This window comes from Petromyzon marinus, chromosome 8 (assembly GCF_048934315.1).
Source record: "Petromyzon marinus isolate PM22_M1 ecotype Great Lakes invasive population chromosome 8, UKy_Petmar_22M1.pri1.0, whole genome shotgun sequence".
NCBI classification, from domain to species: Eukaryota; Metazoa; Chordata; class Hyperoartia; order Petromyzontiformes; family Petromyzontidae; genus Petromyzon; species Petromyzon marinus.
In genome coordinates, this window is record NC_133674.1 from 17,046,379 (window position 1) to 17,066,798 (window position 20,420).

The window sequence follows — 20,420 nt, forward strand, 5'->3', positions numbered from 1 at the left end:
TTTGCATTCGCGCCGTTCCTGTAGCGCGGGTGCGTTGTATGTTTGCGTGTACGTGCGTTGAATTTCTTTCGCGTCCGTACGTACATAGCCAACCGTGGTCATCGGAGATGTGGAGAATATCGAGAAAGGTGCTGTCGCTGACAGGCAGTCGCCCGGTCGGGGCGACGTTGTTCCCTGATGTTTCCCAACAAAGTAATACGCGCGGGTCATTTTCTAAACTTTGCACTGTGACGCCGGTACACACGGCCCCACGCTTTTTCGAAATGACGTCACGGGATCTTTCACATCCGCTGTGAAGCAGGCAGCGGCGTACATTCCGTGTCGGTGTGAACTTACATGGCGAATAAAACCCTTTCTGATTCTGATTCTGGTTAAGGCACCCACGGTATCAACCAGGGCGGCCGCCTGGCTCAAGCCGTGAACCTCTGCACCAAACGCCCTACCGCTGGGCCCATGTCATCGCCCCACGTTTAAAATGAAGACACGAGTTGGGCTTGCGTTGCCTGTGCTATACAAGACACGACTGTGGATCACTAGTGTCGCGTATAGTGATCCCGCTAACCCGAGTTCGATTTCCACTCACGACCAACATCAGTGGCGAATATTTTAAGCAGTCCTGGGCCTCTCCTTGGCCGACTCAGCCTTAAATGAGTACCTGGTGCGGTGTGTAAACATCGGCACGTGACCACACCGCCCCCCTCGTGTGCCGTCCAGGTCTTCGTAGGTGCTACTCGCCAACAGCACTTGCCCCACGGGTCTGTTGAGGCTACACGGTGGGGGGGGGGGGGTTTCTCTATCTTTGTGTGTAGGTCTGAGCCTGTGCGGGGGCATCGGCAGCCCGCACCAGGCGGTGCTCGTGGGCGGCGTGGACGCCGGCTCGGCCGCTGCCTCCGAGGGCAGCCTGGCGCCTGGCGACCGCGTGCATTACGTCAACGGGGTCAGCGTGCTCGGCATGACGCTGGCCGAGGCGCAGCACACCATCTCGAGCGCCGACGGAGAGATTCTCGTCAAAGCCACCAGGTGACGGGTGCGCGTGCGCGTTTCTCGCCGAGCTGCATTGCCTTCCAGTTGCCGTACGAATACGTTGCGAGGTTGCGCTCGTTACACACAAAGCGCTTGCCACAAATGAAACACTGTGACCTTGCTGATCTCGTCAAGGGGCATAAGCCATCACGCGAACTCCGGTTGTCCTCACAGCGGCGGCTTTTGATGAGCCATCGAACAAAGACGGTGGTCACTGCGTTGCGCGCTTTCAGATGCGCTTCTACGGCCATCTGGAACACTCTTCCTTCCGATATTAGGAAACCACTCGAGCTAAAGCTATATTGAAAATGAATTTCTTTAGAACCACTTTTAGTGATTAGTTTGTCCTTCCTCGGCACCTCCGATTCGCGCAGTTGGCCACGCACTGTTTGAAGAAGTTCAACATATATGGCCGTTTCCACTACTGGTGAACAAACTAAGCAAAACGTCAAAGGAAATGCACACTGCACGGGCAGTCTCACACACCGATGATAATAATTAGAAGTTCTCAGAGCGAGCGAAATGTCGGACATCATGCCAAGCATCACATGGTACATTCTCAAACCACATTGAAGAGCTATACAGCACAACTGCTTAAACGTTTTTTAATGTTTACATTTTCCATTATTAGTAAACGGAATGTTTTTTTTTTCATCATTGTTGAGAGTCCAATTTGCAGATGTAATCAAACGCATCAAAGTATTTTACAATAATTGAACCGTTGCTTCCTTTTTCTTGGACGGCGTTAACAAGAGAGTGTGGTTGGTGCGTTTGTTTTCGGGTGCTTTGCATTGGACGAGCAGAGATGGTCAACCCGTGGTCCCCATCAAAGCCACGCCCCGCAGGGAGCAGATACCAAACGGAAACACGGATCTATTGGCAGAAGACGCTGAAAACAGCCGATCAGATCAAGGTCTGGAACTTAATTTATCACATTTTACTTTTGTATTCCCTCCCTGTTTTTTTGAAATCCGGACAAGCCGCTATATTTAATTATTTTACACAATCCGCACAATTAGGTGGATTTTTAAGTAGCGGTTGCAGTATTCGTTAATGGTGTAGAAGTGCCCAATTAAATTGGCTATTGTGTATGTACGCTGACCCCGGTGTAACAGGTTTGATTTGGCTGTGACCTCAGTCTGATGAACCAGATGCGGCTTCACTGCTTTGCGATTTAACGTTTTGTCGCGTGTACGTGCATTCCCAGTTACAGTGTATGTCATGCCGCAAACTCATTGTAATCTGTTCTAGGTGTGGCAGAAGTCATAGCAGTTTCTGCTGCCATACGATACCGTGTCGCGTCCTTGCCACAGTCTTTATAAAGCAAGCAGCTTGTGCTCTAGGAATAGAAACGCGAGGCATCTGCAGAAATTCTCTTTGACAAAGGACAAATTAATCCAACTGTTACATGTCTGACAAATCACCCCATAATTGAGTCCTCTGCTCTGAAATCTGATCTTGGTGGTTGGGCATTTATGAGTTTGGTGTTGAGCGATGCATGATATTGTTAATTGAGGATGAGCTGCAAGGGTAGGATTGGGGTTGGAACCTAATTTAGCATTAATGAGTGGCTCATTTTCACTGCTGTTTTAACATCTGTGGACTAATGCAGATCATGGAGGATGATGATGAAGATAATGATGTTTGACGGTGCTCAGGATGTTGTCATCTTCACGATTGGCATCTTCTCTTAGTCACAGCTGACGCCACAGTTGCCAGTGCACTACACTCATAATGGCCATCAGACTTGATCTACCCACTGCTAGCCTGCCCAAGCTCTCATCACTCTTTGTTGTCCATCATCATCATCGCTCAACTAATATACCGTGCCTCCCATGCAGTACGTCGTGAGGGGCCAAGACAGATTGTGTCCTCGAGATATCGGCAGGTAGAATACTCCTCATCTTAAAATTAGCTTATCCGTGAAGCGTTCACCTGCTTGGTCACATTGTAAGAATATCATCCTCATTTAATTCCTTGTGTTCGTTAATTTATATGTTAAGCACTTGTGAAGTAAACAAAAAAATACATGGGTTGGGCTTCAAACAAAAGTTCTGCTACAAAAGGTTTGTTGTGCAGATATGGAGTAAATTGAAATAATAATTTAAAAAAAATTGTTCCTTTTTGATGTTTAAATTTTCAATCTACGGTATATGCCATACTTCACGTACGTTTATATTATCATGCGTAATTATAATCTGATTTATTTATAAGCGGCCGCCTTGTGCAATGCTTTGGGGTATCGTATTTGTCTTTTTAGTTTTTTTAATCTATCGTGTTTGTTAGTTAACTTCGAAAGCTGACATTTAACGCATTCAATGGGAAGCCCCATATCAAAACGCCAGTTAATGAGTAGCCGACTCAATCTTGGCAAGGGTAGCGCTTTAAGTGCGTGGGCTGGGGCCTTGGCGACGAGCCCTCCTCAAAGTCTCAATCAGTGGGAACCAAAGTTCATTTATTCTGGCTCATTGAATCGAAACTCCATTCTAGGGAACCAGGAGACCAGTTTTTGCGAGCCACTTTTTTATCGTCTTCTCAATTTTATTACTATTGTGCCTGTTGGCCTCCGTTTCCTGAGATGAAGCAGAAAGGCAAAGGTGCAGCCCTGCTGTGCCACTTTACAACAACAAAAGAGAAACGTAACGTTTGTTCGCCCAGCCACGTCGAGAGAAGAGCACGCCACTTTTGTCATTAAGTTTAGAATATTCGGGTACATGGCAACGGCTAGGCCAACGGATTTCAATTACGCAATTGCTTTGCCCTTTCCTTTCAGATTAGCAATTCATGCCTCCTCGAGAGTGTTTCATGGTTTTGCTGGATTTGGTAGGTAGAGATGCTTAGTATTTATTAAATTTCCCTTTCAAGTTAAAATGTGCGTGCAGATTCGATGCATTTGAGAGAAAAAAAAACCCCACAAAAACAGACGCTTTAAACGGCTGCGGTCTGTGGGGATGTAAAAAAATTAAATGCAATTCGTTTTCGATTGGCTGGGATAAGGCCATAGCCCCCCCCCCCCCACTCCTCTGCTTCCACACTTCTGCGGGGGAGCTGAATGACGGCTTGGCAGACGAATTTATTATTTTGTTGCCCGCAGTGCCGCTGTGGCATTGCCTCACATTGGAGGCCCTACGGCATTATCTACGTTACCATTGCCTCATATTGGAGGCCCTACGGCATTATCTACGTTACCATTGCCTCACATAGGAGGCCCACGGCATTATCTACGTTACCATTGCCTCACATTGGAGGCCCTACGGCATTATCTACGTTACCATTGCCTCATATTGGAGGCCCTACGGCATTATCTACGTTACCATTGCCTCACATTGGAGGCCCACGGCATTATCTACGTTACCATTGCCTCACATTGGAGGCCCCACGGCATTATCTACGTTACCATTGCCTCACATTGGAGGCCCTACGGCATTATCTACGTTACCATTGCCTCACATTGGAGGCCCTACGGCATTATCTACGTTACCATTGCCTCACATTGGAGGCCCTACGGCATTATCTACGTTACCATTGCCTCACATTGGAGGCCCTACGGCATTATCTACGTTACCATTGCCTCACATTGGAGGCCCTACGGCATTATCTACGTTACCATTGCCTCACATTGGAGGCCCACGGCATTATCTACGTTACCATTGCCTCACATTGGAGGCCCCACGGCATTATCTACGTTACCATTGCCTCACATAGGAGGCCCACGGCATTATCTACGTTACCATTGCCCGTGCCAACACGTAGTGTCGTCACTAACCATGGTCAGCCCCGCTGTTGGATGAAGGGCCTGCCCGAGCGCTCGCAATTTCTCACGGTCCTGCGATGTAACGCTCTACCTCGTACCTGCGCACGAGCTGATTTCATTGCTCCATCTCTCCGTGGCGGCCATCTTTCTCAGATACATTCCCTCCACTGCCTGCTTCGCCTCGGTTAACATCAGTGGCGAGTGATATAAGGACCGGTGGTTCAACTTCCCACCCCCTTTATCAATCCACCCACACTTTACGCAACGCAGTGACGTATGAGCATGCTTCGCCACGTACGGTGCGAAAGAAGTTCAACATCCATGACCGACATGGCGCGAGGAAGCCCTCATGCATTGGTAGATGTAGGAAAATGGCTGGAATAAACAAAGTTGGATTTTTTAATTTATTTTATGCCGCCACTACTGACGGTCAGGAAATGCTGGGTCGACACCCCCTCATGCCCCCCCCCCCCTCGTTATGACGCGGTGGGGCGCTGCAACGATTGGTAATGCCGACCTTCGGCCTGGAGAAGCTGTTGCGTGCCCGCCAGGCTTCGTGGACAGATTTGCTCCATTTGCAGTGAGTAATACATCCCCCACGTGAGATGATGAAAAAAAAATAAGAAAAAAAGAAGCCTTTAGAAATCGTCGTGCCTCGCCGCTCCGCTGCCGATTACCGCACGAGAACGTGCACGAGTGCGCGTCACGATAATAAATAAAAAATGCGCCAAATAAGCGAGTAAATAAATAGAGGCGGGAAATAAATAAATAACCCCGCTCGTGTCCCCCCCCCCCCCCGTTGAGGCTATATGAAGGATCGTTCCTTTACGCGCTTCCTCTGCTCGGCTGAACACGTCCGGCTTGCCGCGCGAGAGACGCAGCCACGAGCGAGCGAGCGAGCGAGCCGACTAATCGGTGGCGGCGCGCAGGCACGTTTAGCCGGGCGTCGCTAGCGCCGCCGCCGCCGCCGCCAACGCCGGCGGCCGTGCGATGGCGCCGCTTGCGCGTGCCGGGCCAGGACAGGGGTCAGTCCCGATTAGCGGCGCACGAGAGGTGAGGGGAGAAATGCTTTGGACCGTTGAGTTGGCCAAATTCGGGCCCCCCGTTGTGTTCACGTGAAGCTCACTCGAAGAGGCTTCGGGCGCCTCGGGACGCCGGCGGTCGTTGCGGTCGCCAGAGACGCATCGAGGGGGAACGAGAAGTTCGGATGCTCGTTCCCCGTTCGTGCCACGTCGCTTTGTGTGTTTTCCAAACATATCCTGCACGTGGCTCTTATTCAAGAAGTGCTATTGGAATATGCATACAGGGAGGTTAATTTTAATACTCAATGCATTTGAGCCCATGAGTACTTATTCAACACGTTATGTTTGACTTATCACCGTGACGTTTTGGAAATGTTCCACCAAATGTCTGGGGTGCCCTGTTAAGCAATCTTAAATCATTTTTTACCGTATTTCCACAGGGATCATTTATAGGCACACATTGTAACATGCGCGGTTTTAGTGGATCGTAAAGCATGGGCCTAAGCGTGTCTCCTCGTCCTGTCGAGTTATGATGTCATTTCGATGCTCGTGTCGTCAAATACCCACAGGGGTGGTTGGATTTCTTGTGTTTCCAGACGTGACATCAGAAAATGGTGTCACCGATGAAGAGGAGCAGCATAATGATACGGACAGTTCTGAGGTCAGTCTTTTTTTTAATGAATGCGAGACGATACCGTTAATATGTTGGGGAATATTTGGTACGTTTTATATTTATTAATTGAGGTGGCACGATGGCACAGTGGTTAGCGTTTTGTGCGATGAACCTGGCAAACCTGAGTTCGATTCCCAGCCACAAATAACAATGGTGACAAGTAGTAGCTTGAACCAGGCCTGGTCCCCCCTACCCCTTAACCAGCCCGCACTGACCAGCCTAGTGAAGTATGGTCACACAACCCCCACGATCTGACACGCCCATGGGGAGGCCTTCATCCAGCAGTGGATTGACAGGGCTGTCAGTTGGGATTAATTATTACTGTAGCTTACCAATGACGAAAAACAAAAGCCATCGGCGTGCACGGCTGTCCACGCATTTCCCCCTGAATGGAAATGACTAAGCATTCCTGCACACGGATCCACGCCTGCTGAACAGAGAGTGCTCTCCGCATTGATCTCCGGATGAATGATGCCTTGGGCCGAAGCGGGCAGCGCTGCCCTCCTATGTGCAGAGCTGTCCTGTCAGGTGGCCAATGAAACATTCATGGAAGTCCTGACGAGCGCAGACATGGCCGGGCATCAACTGATTGTTTTTTTTTTTACGAGAGCCTCATGGCTTGGTGCCCCCCTGAAATGGTTTCGACCAACCGAGTTCCACAATTGGGCAATTATATATATACATATACACCCGTAAAAACAAGAGGCTCATTTTCACATCTGGGACAAACGCGTTGGATCGTCGGTGAATTTGAAGACACTTAAGGAGAGCCCGCGCGGTGTTCACGCAGGGCGGCGCGATCAGCATCGAGTTGGAGAAACCCGTGGGCGGAGGTCTCGGATTTTCGGTGGTGGGCGGCGATGAAGGTCTGCCGGTTCTGGTGAAAACCGTCTGCGTGGGTGGAGTGGCTGCACTCGACAACCGGCTGAGAATTGGCGACACGTTGCTAGAGGTGAGCGCCCCTGCGCGCGTGGCACGACGGGTCCTTGTACATTGATCTCCGGCTGTTGATTCGCATAATATCATTTCTTTTTTACTGAACGCGGCAAGTGAAAAGGTCAAAACGTTGCAGCGTAACGTTCGTCTCTTCGTAATGCGAGAATGAGATTTCATTTGCAAAGGTTATGTAAAGTGCATATGATACACCGAGCGATACATAGAGGGGGAGTTATGAGTTGCTTTGAAGATAAATTGAGTAATTAATACTTGCTCTGATAGTGAGTACTATATGATAGATAAAAATATGAAGTAATTGTGGTATCTGTCAAAGACTAACATACGCGTTGATACGAAAGTACTGACAGTCGAGAGCCAATTTCGTTATCTTTCCGAGACAGACTGTGCACTTGGGTTATTTGAATGTCATTTACACTATTTTATGAAAATGATTCCAGATTGAACTCCCGAACAAATTACACGCCCACGGCTAACATCGCCACGTATGCAGCGGGCAATATTTCACAGGCGGCAAAGATTGAAGGGAAATAAAAAAAGCTTTTCAACGTACAGGACGAGAATCATAAGGGCCGATGATAAACGGATCCGCTGCTCTTGAGTGCAGATAAACACGGGCAGATTGAATGACGCATCACACTGCTGGTACGATGTAGATAATATCACGAGCGGTTATTTTGACAGCCGCGCGCCGGACGTAACCCTGAGCAGTGACGGCGATTGACGCCGCTGCCGCTGCCGTTTGCTCTCACGCCGTTGCAGATAAACGGGGAGCGGGTTGGCAGCATGTCGCACGGGCGAGTGGTGGAGATGCTGCGCAAGGCCCACGGCTGGGTGAGGCTGCTGGTGGCCCGGCCGCCGCCACCGAGCAGAAGTCCATCGGAGGCGCTCGCTGAAAGCCGAGCGCCGGCACCGCCCGTCGCCGAGCGCTCCGGGCAGGACTCGCTCGACCTCGACGAGCAGGGCTCCGAGCTGCTGCCCACCGACTTGGCAGAGGTGAGACAAACGGGGACATTTTTTTGATACGATTGGCGTTCTAATCAGTCCTCAATTCTGTGATTCCGCATGGAAATTAAACGTTTCGTTCTGTTGGCCTATTGGTAGGACCAGTAGTAACGGGTGCCATGGTGGAAAGATGTTAACTACCTTACTTGATATACAGAAGGTCGTGGGTTCAATCCCGATCCTGACACCTGTTGTATATTTGGAAGTTGCATGTTCTCCCCCTGGTTGTGTGGATTTTTTTTCCGGGTCCTTCGGGTTTTCACTCCACATTTAGAATCAACATGTATTTGGCTGCTATACATTTCCACGTGATAAGCCACTTTGATGCGCTAGAATTTGTAGCCAGGTCGCTTCTGGGCCTTGCCTGGTAAACTAAAAAATCGTTTAGTTTAAGAGAAGAGATTATCCAGTCGCGTACACAGCCAATCGTGCTAATCGGAGTAAACAAATTCTGACCTGGTTTTGACCTTTTGGTTTTCATCAGCATAGTCAGGCTTGGCAAAAAAACATATGCTCTTAAAAAGTTAACTTGTTTTGTACCCCAATAGTAGAGTTTTTACTAGGAAAGGGTATGGAAATTAATGCTAAAGAAGTTCAGCAATTTCTTATGTAATAATTTAGACCTAAAACCACCACACTCAAGCATATTGTATGTATGTGCTCTATGCAGCGGACATGCTTTGAGTACAATGGGGCTTCGTTTAGTTGTGAGAACGAGAGACGAATAGAGTTACAGACTGAATTTTGAAGCCCTGTGTATATGTACTATTCGTAATCAAATAATTGCATGGTGATCAAATCCATAATAAAGGTGTTTGGGTTAGATCCCGTTATTTATAAATGTGCCGTAACCCTCCACCACCCGACACGGCCAATCAGCAAAAAAGTGTCACGTTGACAAAAGACAAATAGTTCACTACTTTCGCCCACCGGTGTATTGAAGAGTGAATCCAAAACATTTACAGTTTGAATACGACGTTTCGCTGGTAATTACATCCAGCATCATTGGGCAAATTCGCCAGAATGGTGAAGCCCTCCACTTGCTCCCGGTCTTAAATAGAGCAGCAGCAGGGTGATCAAATGTTACCGAATCATAATATACCAGTGCGTGTGCCTAATTGTTACATTTGCAATGTCAATGCGACCTGACTGTTGCTGTTATACTTTTGTTTAATGAATAGTTACCATTTAAAGTGTAATATTTATCACTGTAGAGTGTCCACTTTTGTTGGCTCATGCGTATATACGTACCGTATTCTCCCAATTATACGATGCACACCCCAACTTCTTTAAAGTACGGGGGGGGCAGGTTGGGGGCAGCGCATCTTATTTATTATCCCGGCAATATGGTGAGCAGCTTAATGTGAGAGTTTTCTTTCCGTAGGTTTCCATGCAGAATGGCCACTCCCAGTCGAGCAGTATTGTCCCAGAGCCTGCTGGGAATTCAACGTGTGACGAGCTGGACCCCGAGGAAGATTCAATTTCACTGCACAATAGGTTGGTGCCCTTCTCTGAAGTAACGATTTTGCACTCACAAAGACGAGCGAAGACTACCCTCCAATGTCGACTCGTTAACGCCGACTTAGCACACGAGGCAGTGTTATGGTCCGCGTGACCCCCTTTCTTTGGTTTCATGGGCCATAGCCATAATTGTCCACAACAGCACATAACGACTTTTTAAAAACATTTTCCCCCCCCACCCCCCACGCTGTCACAAAGGTTTGGGTTCGGGGGCAGGGGATATGAAGTGGAAGGGGCTAAGTGCACGCAGTGGCATGGCCGATGGAACCGGAGGGAGGGAGGGAGGGTGGGAGGGAGGGAGGGAGGGAGGGTGGGAGGGAGGGAGGGAGGGAGTCCACACCTTGTGAGCTGCTGATCTTGGGCCAGAATTGAAACCAAACAGAGCTGGCGCAGCCTGGGTCCTAGTGCTCATGGAAACGTGGCATCAGTGTTGATTGACACATCTTTGGGATGGGTTGACCTCGCAGGTACCAGAATAAGGTTCAGATGGCAACTGCCACTGGCATAGTGCATGGCGAGAAATTCAACCTGGATCACAGAGATCCCAGGGCATTTTGCCAAAGTTTGAGCATTGATCACACACACTCTCTTATGCATACCTATAACTGCCTACATATATTCATTTGATTTTGCAATGTATTCACAACAAAGAAACTCAGGTCAAAAATAAAGTTACGACGGTTCTTCTAAGCTCTATTTTAACAAAGTGTTCCACAAGCGTAGTTTCACGAAACATAACATATGCTCCTTGAAAATCTTGTGCAATTTATTGGTTTAATTAAAGCATCTATTCTTTTTTTCGTTATATAGCAAGGAACATTTAAATCATAATGGAGAGGAAGATAGTGACGACGACTACGGGAATGGCTGGGTGACCGAAGATGAGGATGAAGATGGGGAAGATGAAGAGGAAGACTTTGCTGGCAAGGAGGAGCCTGATGCAGATTCAACCCTGTCAGGTAGAGACTTCCGGTGATGTCATGGCCGAGTGAGCAGCGCTCAACGGACCGCTCAAATCCCGACTATAGAAAACAAACCTGCATGTCCAGTAGCTGGTTGTAATTACTGGCGAAACGTCGTAGTACTCAGATTGTAAATGTTGTGGCTTGGCTCTCCAACACACCGGTGTTGCTGTACTAGTGACGAATTGGCCACGTTTTGTTTACGTTGACAACCCTTACTAGTTGGCTGTGTAGGGTGCTGGTGGGTTTTAACGACACATTCATATATTTATGCGTGCTAACCCAAAAAACCTCTTATTATAAATATGGATGTCCGGTACGCCACGTTTTTTTGCCCTCTCTAGCCGATTTCTTTCTTGGCTTCAGGAGTTTTTTGTTTCTCGTTTTTTTGCCGATCACGGAAGTTTATAAACCCTCCAGGCCTAGGGCCTGTTGTGCGCAGTTTGAGCCTGTTCCCGTTGCTTGGTTGGGGCACTTCTGCCCCGTAACCCTGTCAGGTAAAGAGCGGCTCATACTCTCTCTCTCTCTCTGCACACACACAGGCTGAGCTTTATCACAATCAGAGTCATTATTTATCCCGGAGAAATCCGATGAGCTATGCAGCTCTTTTTCACAGATGGTCCAGCAGGAGGACTGGGTCATAAAGTAACAACAAACAATACAAACAAAAAGATAGGAGTGCAAAGTATAAGAAAGGTAATCAAGTCACAATAAATAATTTAAAGTGATAAAGTACATCAGTTGAAATTGTATAAGTACATCAATTCCTGCCGATTTTTCAACACTGAATGCAATCTTGGGGTAAGGCATCAAAAACAACAACAAAAACACACAGTCCCTGAATCACATTGCACATTAACATTGAACTATCAATACACGGGTGGTAAGGATCAAAATTACAAGTCACATTTGCAAACGTGGCTGTATCTTTACTTGACGATCACAGCCATCATCTATCCACTGCTGGATGAAAGCTTCCTCAGGTGGCAGTCACTCCTCGCACACTCCCGCGATGCAACCGTTGCATCCGGCATCGGCACGCTAGTTGGATTTCGTCGCTCCATCTCCGCAGCAGTAGACCGCCATTTATTGTGCGTGAGTGTCGACCACAGGCCATCGTCCCTCCTCGCAGTTTTACTCACAGAGGTCATTGTAAGAAAATCGGGTACCTCAGCTCAGTGGATTTTGGAGTGTCATAACTCCCATGATGCACCAACGTCACCTCTAAAGCCCCTGGATCGAAAGCATTAACCGCTAGTACTAAGACGAAATGGCTGCGCTCATATTTCAAATTCTGCAAATATTTCCAACTAACGTATGTTGTCGTAACTACTGTACTATTTATATATGTATTTATGTACTTCAGGATATTAGGCCTGGGCTGGAACAGTGGTGCAGTTGTTAGCACACTGCAGCATGAACCCGGCAACTTGTGTTTGATGCCCAGCCACGGCTGACACCGGTGGCGAGTGATATCTAAGCCTGTCCTGGGCCACGCCTCATTCACTAACCCACTGTGTAACACCCGATACTTGCACGGTGTGTGACAGCATTCATCCAGCAGTGGATTGACGAAGGGATTTAAATATTTGTGCTGTGGCTGTGAAGGCCTGTAAAAAATTCAGTTATGTATTTTTTTTGTAAAACATTTAATTGGATGAAAATGAAGCCCAGAAGTAAATGACAATGATTTGAAGGCTATGTTGTGATGCGTATGGACACGTTGTGATTCCTTTTTCCACATCGCACATTGTTTAAAGAGGCCGTAATTGTTTCTTTGGGACCAGACATCGTGTCGGAAGAGGCGATAAATGCCCTCCCTCTGGCTGTGCCGCCACCGGACAGCATTTACACAGGGGCCAAGCTGGAGGCTTTCATCAATAAATTGCAAGAGCACATCGCACAGCAAGGACCAGAGAAGGAGTTCCAGGCAAGTGGTCATTTTGCCGTTTTCCATCCATGATATGTGGCAACCCGCGAAAAAAATACACGTCAGTTTTCTCTCCGTCACCGCGATGTGGTGGATGTTGCACGGATGGCGTTGTAACGATGCGGGGATTCTTCCATTGTTGTTTCTGCAGAGGCTGTGTAATCTGACCCCGCGGGACGGCTGCTTAGTGGCATCTGCTGTGGAGAATCGAGATCGGAACCGCTATCGGAATGTCCTCCCCTGTAAGAATTTGCATGACAATGACACCGCTGCACTCCCGCGTGCGGTGCTTGGCAGGAGAAATGAACGGAAGCAAGCAATTATTACGGGAGGGAAAAAAACATGAGAGTGTCGTTCTTTTAAAAAATAAAATTGTCTCCTTGTACAGTCGATAGAATTTTTTTATTTACTTGTTTAGAATCGTAAATGCACCGTGACCAAAATCACCCTGAACGCACCTGAACTTAGCGGATCTTAGGAGCCGCACGGGGTTGAACCTACTTGGCACGGTCATGAGAGACTACCTGCAAATTCCATACTTTGTAAGGTCTCGGGCTGTGAGAAGGCCAGGAGATTGCAGCACAGCCGTCGATTCTTGAACCCAACTGTCCTGAGGTTTGAGTGTCACCTCCTCAGACACGTCGGCTTTCTCTGGGTGCTCTCGTTCGCCAAAATCTCTGAAATGGAATTGGCCACAAATTGGTTATTTGTGGCCAATCCGTAACATTAGTCTTGATACTCGGTAAAGCGTATGCATTGTTGTTATTACATGGTGATTATAATCGTAAGTCTTTCACCAGATCACGTGGAATGTGAATTAGTGCTTGGAAGAGGCGACCCACCAGGCTTAACCGGCGTTATAGGCTGTGGGCAGTGGCGGGCGGTGCAGCACAATCATTGTTGTACTGTACTTCAGTGCTCCCCTCCTTCACGGAACGTGCTCTCGGCAGCGTGGCGATGTGTGATTGAAGCAACCCCCACTATGCCCACTGCGAGCAGGCCCTTGTCCGGCTGTCGAGTGACAAAGGGCTGTATGTTTACAGTATATTCATGTGGAGTGTTAGCACAGTGATACAAGCACATCATCGTATGGTGACCTCAGCCAAACTAAGCAAGGTCATCCTCTGCTGCTACTTCAGAATGCGCCCTCGTTGTTCACTGGCATTACAGTTGTCCATTCCTTTCCACGCTGCGAAATCACCATTATTTCAGGCAAATCCACAGAAAGCATTTAATCTCGAGTCAAATTATTGTTTATTTATTTTTAACCGCCAACCTCCGCTCCTCCTCACCGCCTCCGCAGTCGACGCGACGCGCGTTGCCCTGTCGGGCCGCGAGGACGACTACATCAACGCGAGCCACGTGGCGCTGCGTGCGGGCGACGCGGCGCTGGCGTACGTCGCTTGCCAGGGGCCCCTGCCGCACACGGCCGCCCACTTCTGGCAGATGGTGTGGGAGCAGCGGGCGCGCGTCCTCGCCATGCTCACTCTCGAGACGGAGCTGGGCCGGGCAAAGTGCCACCGCTACTGGCCCGAGTCGCGGTCGCGCGCCACGGAGGTGGGGCCCTACCGTCTGGTTCTGGAGCAGCAGCAGACGCTCAAGAGCTTCTGCATCCGCGTGATCATGATCACCAAATTGGAGGTTCGCCCGTCGTGTGGCTGCCCCCCCCCCCCCCCCTTCTTTCCCTCTCCTTTGTTTTTGGATGTTGGGCTCCCCCCCCCCCGCCCGCCGCCACCCCTTGTATTTTCTGTGAGCGTGCGGTGCTCTCCGCCCCGCTAGCGCAGTCTTTTGTTACGTCGTGTTTAGCCACAAAGCAACAAACCAAATTTTTGTTTTTTTTTCTCAGCACGCCACTTTAGCCTCGACCGTTGCAATGTGTAACCTCTGTGCGTGATATTTCAACGCATCGACGCTGCATGTGAGCACGGCTTTGTAAAAGCAGTTCTGATACAAGCAACGTATGCTACATTACACTGGTGGGGGAAGGTACAGAGCAATTTCTGGTACAAGCACACTTTGGATATAAGCACACATATACTCGCTCACAACGGGGTGCGCTTACATCTACCGACATCCAGCTCATCTCATGCAGCAATAAATGAATGATTGGGCACGGCGCCGGCAAAAGCCCGGTCACCCCAGGAACCTTCGTGTCATCGAATTACGATCGGCACGGCATGGGAGGAGGCTTTCATCCAGCAGTGGCATCGCAACAAGGTGACGTTAATAACGTCTCGCTGCCCGCGACCCCCCGCCCCTGTCCAGACCGGCATTCGTCAGCGAGTGACCCAGCTCCAGTTCACGCAGTGGCCCGACCACGGCGCGCCGGCGTCGGCCGGACCCCTCGTGCGCTTCCTGCGCTTTGCGCGGCGCCTGCAGCTCGCGCTCGCCTCCCAGCCCGATTCGCGCGGCTGTGACGACGCTCCATCTGCCACCGCCGGCGCCGCCGCCACCGGGCCAACGTCGGCCGGGCAGGGGCAGCGGCAGCAGGAGGACGAGGAGGAACCGGGGCCCCTGGTGACGCACTGCAGTGCCGGCGTGGGACGGTCCGGCGCGCTCATCTGCCTCGACGCGGTGCTGGCACACATAGACCACGGCCTCGAGGTGAGAGGGGGGGGGGCGGTCGGCACGGTCGGCGCCACGGAGGATTCGCGGTGGCGAATGATCGCGTGAGGTCTCGCGATGAAGGTCGCCGGCCATGCGACTCCAGTTTTTATAATGTCAGCTGTGTGTGTGTGAGATGCGTGGTGAGTGAAGGTCATCAGTGTGCAACTTTTAGTGGAGTGTCTTCTGTTTTGTGTGTGTGTGTGTGTGGTAGTTTTGTTTTGCAATGGCAGAAACTTTTTTGCTTCTGCTTATGAATTGCGGATTTGTTTACGTAACACATTGTCCTGAATTTGATTTACACATTTGTTTACATGTTTATATCCGTATGCAATTAGAAAACAATCTTTCGTATATTTCTTTGTACATTTTTGTTTCATATTTCACGTCTAATTATACGTGCAATATATTCCAATTCAATTTGATTTTCTTTTGGTCTGGCGTATGTTTTTTGAACATACAAAGTCTTTTTTTATTTTTTACAACCTCATTATAAAACCTGTGCGAAATTGAGCATCGTTTAAAACTGCCACTGTTATTGGCGGCTCCTCGCGAAGCAATTTAAAGATCCTGTTGTTTGTTTATGTGCGCGCGTGCGCTGCCTGTTCCGTTGTTTTCCCTTCAGTTTAACATTGCCGACATTGTGAGAGAGATGAGGACCCAGCGCTATGGCATGGTGCAGACTCTGGTACGGCCAAGTTTCGCCGCTTCATCACTCGGAACTGCATTACGCACACAACCCCACTGACACCGCCGCGCGTTTACGAGCCAAACTTGAACCTCGGCGAACCGTCACGAATGCGTGCGTGCGTGTGCGCGCGCGCGTGCGTGTGCCTGCCCCCCTTTGTTGTTGCAGGAGCAGTACATCTTCTGCTACAAAGCAGCGCTGGAGACGCTACAGTATTTGAAACAGAGGGAGGAAGGTTTGAGCTAGTGGCATTATAGCCAGCGGGCCTCCATTGCAGAAGCAGCGACGTGTGAGAGCACTGTATCATACTTGGCTCCCTTGGCTCCCCACGAAGAATACATGAATGCATTTTAGCTTCCGCTAACTGGAAAGTTCATCGTTCGTCTGCCTTCGTCTGCCAGTCTACCTGACTATAAAAATAAAAAACATTCAAAGTATTAATCTTATATTTTTGTGGTGAGGTTAAAGCTACTGATTGCGTACAACGCTCCTCCGCACGTGTATATATAGAACATATCAAAATAATCCATACTGTAGTTTTATGATAATGATTGGACAACGTTACCGTTAGTCTTATGAGACGTAAAATCATACACAAATGTAATTTACTCTGCTCTTATAAAGAAAATGACCAAACTCATCTTTGAATCATGCTTTTGTAACAAATTACACATTCAAACGATGTCTGACAATGTACAAAATGACTTTTACCTGGAAAATATTTTTTAAATCTTTTTTTTCCCGTGTGACTTGATAGTTGATACTATTAAACACGATTTATTTGTGTTGGTGACTTCTTTTTTTATTATAATACACACGAGGCATTCCTTGCGAACCCCCAGTCAGCCCCTGTGTGTTTCACAGGGTGATTCATTTATAGATACCCCGTTATTATTTTGATCACTGTTGGCTACGTACAGCGTGAAAGAAGTTCAATGTACGTACATTTTCTGGTGAAACTCCTCAACGCTTTATTTCAATATTGCCCAAGCAGTGGTTCCACATCTCATAGACGAGAATGTTCAACGTCTGTAATAAGTGTGTTGGGAGACGTGTAGGTGGTGCTTTTAAATAAAATGTTTTCTGTTACTTGAGTGGGGTATCTATACATGGATCGCATAGTGTTAATTTAAAGCCAGGAATTATTTTGTAGTCCACATGTTGTGAACAGAATGTTTGCATTGCAACCTATGGGACCACTTAATCTTAATCGTGACCAAAATGCAAGCAACCCTGCATCTTTATTGTTAAAAAGGATTTGTTCCATTATCTTAATTATACCACTCAGGAAGCAAGGGACGCTATCATGTAATTCTTCTATAAAGCATTTATTTTTGTAATCAACAAAGTATTGCTTGGAAACTAAATACAATGCCTTGGAAGTGAATGCCTCATTCACTGTGTGTGTGTCTACGTTGTGGAGGGGAGCGGTAGTTTAGAAAGCGCCCTGCGCAAACGAAGCCCTGCGTTTGAATCCCCGCCGTGGCTAACATTGGTGGTTTATTATCCAAACCGGTCCTGGGCCTTCTCTCTGATCGCCTTAGCCGATAACCCGGTGCGGTGTGTCAGCATCAGGCAATGCAATGGCAGCCGCCCGTGGTGCTGGCCACACTACCATCCCCCTTGTGTGCTGCGCATTACTGGCCTTCATATGTGCTAATGGCGCTTGCCCCAACAGCGTTTGTAGGCAATGCTGGATGAAAGGGGGGCGGGGGGCGAGATCTTTGCACTCTTCGTTATGGTAAAGCAACATTCTCAATATTTTGTAGCCTTTTATTCATCAGTCATGGTTCATGGGATCTTTGTGTTGGTCAGCAAGTCTCGCGGTGAATTTGGCTGTGTTGACTGTATTTGTGGTAGAGCGATCGTGCTGAGCCGTTACTCTTGTTGTACAATCGTGTTCTATAAACGCGGTAGTAGATGCATTCCTAAAGAACACCGCGTTATGGAAAAATTGCGTTGTAATATTTCCATAATAAAGGTTTTTGGGTTAGATCACTGTACGTATAAATGTCGTAACCCTCCACCACCCGACAAACCCAAAACAAAACGCCAATTAGTTTACTACAAATCCTTTACTTATTGGCTGTGTCGGGTGGTGGAGGGTTACAACATTTATATTTACGTTTTTCTAACCCAAAAACCTTTATTATAAAAAATATTCGTCGCGAAAGCCTACGTGTTATAAATATATATTATTAGGGTAAAGCACAGTCCGTGAGAACACGTGAGATGCGTACGCAGGCTGAACAAAGACTGAGGTGCGTGGGTAGCATCTGGAAGCATCCAGCAGCATCCCGCCTCATGTGATTCTACGCCGAGGCAGCCATACGGCCCCTTATTCCGTTCACTCAATCGCGTTACATCCGATTCGCATCCGCGTTTAAAAAAAAAAATGTGTTCCCCATACATTAATCGCGTTAAATCCAATTGGCGTGAAAACAACACGCGGCGTTATAGGGGAACGGATTGTATTGACGGCTGCGTTGCTTTTTGCTGTGCTGTTGTTTCCAGTGCACAGCGTTCTTATGTTATCCATGATAATTTTTAGTAACGTGTAAATAAAAAAAATGTCTGCATATTCAACTCTAAATTCAATGTTATGTATGCTAATTAAAACATGTGCCTGTTATAGTGGTGTATACTCCAAATGACGGTTCACACATTTCATGATTCTAAATTCCTCTGACGTGATTTTTAAAATGTATATTTGAATTCAGGTGAATGTAACATGTCATTCATGTTCATGTATGCTATGTGTTCCTTTGTAACTTAAAATGTAAAGGTCTACATAGTGAGAAATACATGCAATGTGATTTGCGTGATGTTTAATATTTATAGATTTTTTTACTCATTTTAATTGTCACTATATTAAATAGTATTCATTATAGCAGCGCTTAACTAAATGTAAGGGGTGGAGGTTAATATGGTTTGAGAACAAAAGACGAAGAGAAGTTGCTCCAATTGAATGCTATTTTTTTAAGCTCCAATTTTTCACATTCTTCACATTATGGTGTTTTGATAATTATCGGGCTGTATCTATTGGAATGAATATTCGTACAATAAGCATAGTGTGAAACCTTACAATGATGATTGTTCTCAAGACTTTGGGTTTAGTGAGCTACCTGCCTACAGCCTACACATCCATGATATAGTTTTTTTGGTTAGATCACGTAAATATAGGTGTGTCATTAAACCCACCACCACCCGACTCAGCCAATTAGTAAGGGTTTTCACGTTAACAGAACATGCCAAATAGTTACTAGTTCAGCACACCGGTGTGTTGGAGAGCAAATCCATAAAATGTACAATCTTGAGTACGACGTTTCGCCAGTAATTACACCAGCATAATCAGGTGACAGCCAGAGTTGTGGAGAAATCCTGTTTCAGTCTTAAATAGCAGGAAAAATGTGACGTCACTTGTTTGCCAATCATGTGTGAAGGCCAGAGGGTGGGAGGGGGGGATAATGTATGTATATAAATTACAATGTATAGCCATTACCGGTTGGGCTAACCTTACTAATTGGCTGTGTCGGCGGGCTTAACGACACGTATATTCACTCCAAAAAAACTGTTATGGATAATATTGGTCACGAACGCCTACGTGTTAAACGGGCATTTTTTAAAAAAATAACTATTGCAATCATGTTGTTTATTCGTCTGGGCTTCAGTGGTCTATCCTAAAAGCAAATGATAAACGTGTATGAAAAGAAAAGCCCTCTTTGTCATGAGCCTGCTTTTATTCTTAGACGTTCAATTTCACTATTCAAAGGCAAGTACGTGTCCCTATTATTTTTAAAATTAAAAGTTAAACATATTGACGTGTACATAATGTTTTATTACAAACATGTTATCGCATGTTTTACGATAGCAACTCAGATCTATATCGCCGAAAGCTCTCTTTGTTGTTGTAAATATTATTTTCACGTGGAAAATAAACAAAGAAGGTGTCACTCTCCTTCGTGCCTGTTTTTAATCACGCGCGCTTTTTGGCTGCGCTCATTATGGGCATTTAACTCAAGTATATTTGCACATTAGTCCAATTGTGCGATATTAAAACGTGCGATATTAATAATTACAATCCGAGCGTTGTGTTGAGTCTGCATTATTGATTTTCTTTCCACACGAGGGCGATGGACTCTAGGTAATCTTCAGAGCGTACATGATCTTGTGCTTTTACGTGTTATACATGTATTTTTGTTGAAATGTATTTGTATGAATTAGTTTACACTTGGCCCGTTCGCAGACGCAGAAAATTAATTGCCAGTTGTGCGGCTGGGCTTT

At 47.3% G+C, this 20,420-nt stretch overlaps 1 protein-coding gene across 3 annotated transcripts in view; it reads left to right on the plus strand.

Moving 5' to 3' along the window:
- LOC116940313 (tyrosine-protein phosphatase non-receptor type 13-like) overlaps nt 1-20,089 on the plus strand; it is a 78,905-nt gene extending 58,816 nt beyond the window's left edge. For all 3 annotated transcript variants that reach the window (XM_032949961.2, XM_076065709.1, XM_032949962.2), the window contains 13 exons: nt 810-1,020; nt 1,827-1,936; nt 6,396-6,460; nt 7,263-7,424; nt 8,189-8,422; nt 9,816-9,928; nt 10,763-10,911; nt 12,702-12,844; nt 12,996-13,086; nt 14,148-14,485; nt 15,110-15,448; nt 16,074-16,136; nt 16,305-20,089. In XM_032949961.2, the coding sequence (XP_032805852.2) occupies nt 810-1,020; nt 1,827-1,936; nt 6,396-6,460; nt 7,263-7,424; nt 8,189-8,422; nt 9,816-9,928; nt 10,763-10,911; nt 12,702-12,844; nt 12,996-13,086; nt 14,148-14,485; nt 15,110-15,448; nt 16,074-16,136; nt 16,305-16,382 (2,096 nt within the window). In that variant the 3' untranslated portion in view covers nt 16,383-20,089. The remainder of the gene's footprint in view (nt 1-809; nt 1,021-1,826; nt 1,937-6,395; nt 6,461-7,262; nt 7,425-8,188; nt 8,423-9,815; nt 9,929-10,762; nt 10,912-12,701; nt 12,845-12,995; nt 13,087-14,147; nt 14,486-15,109; nt 15,449-16,073; nt 16,137-16,304) is intronic.
- The last annotated feature ends 331 nt before the right edge of the window (nt 20,090-20,420 follow it).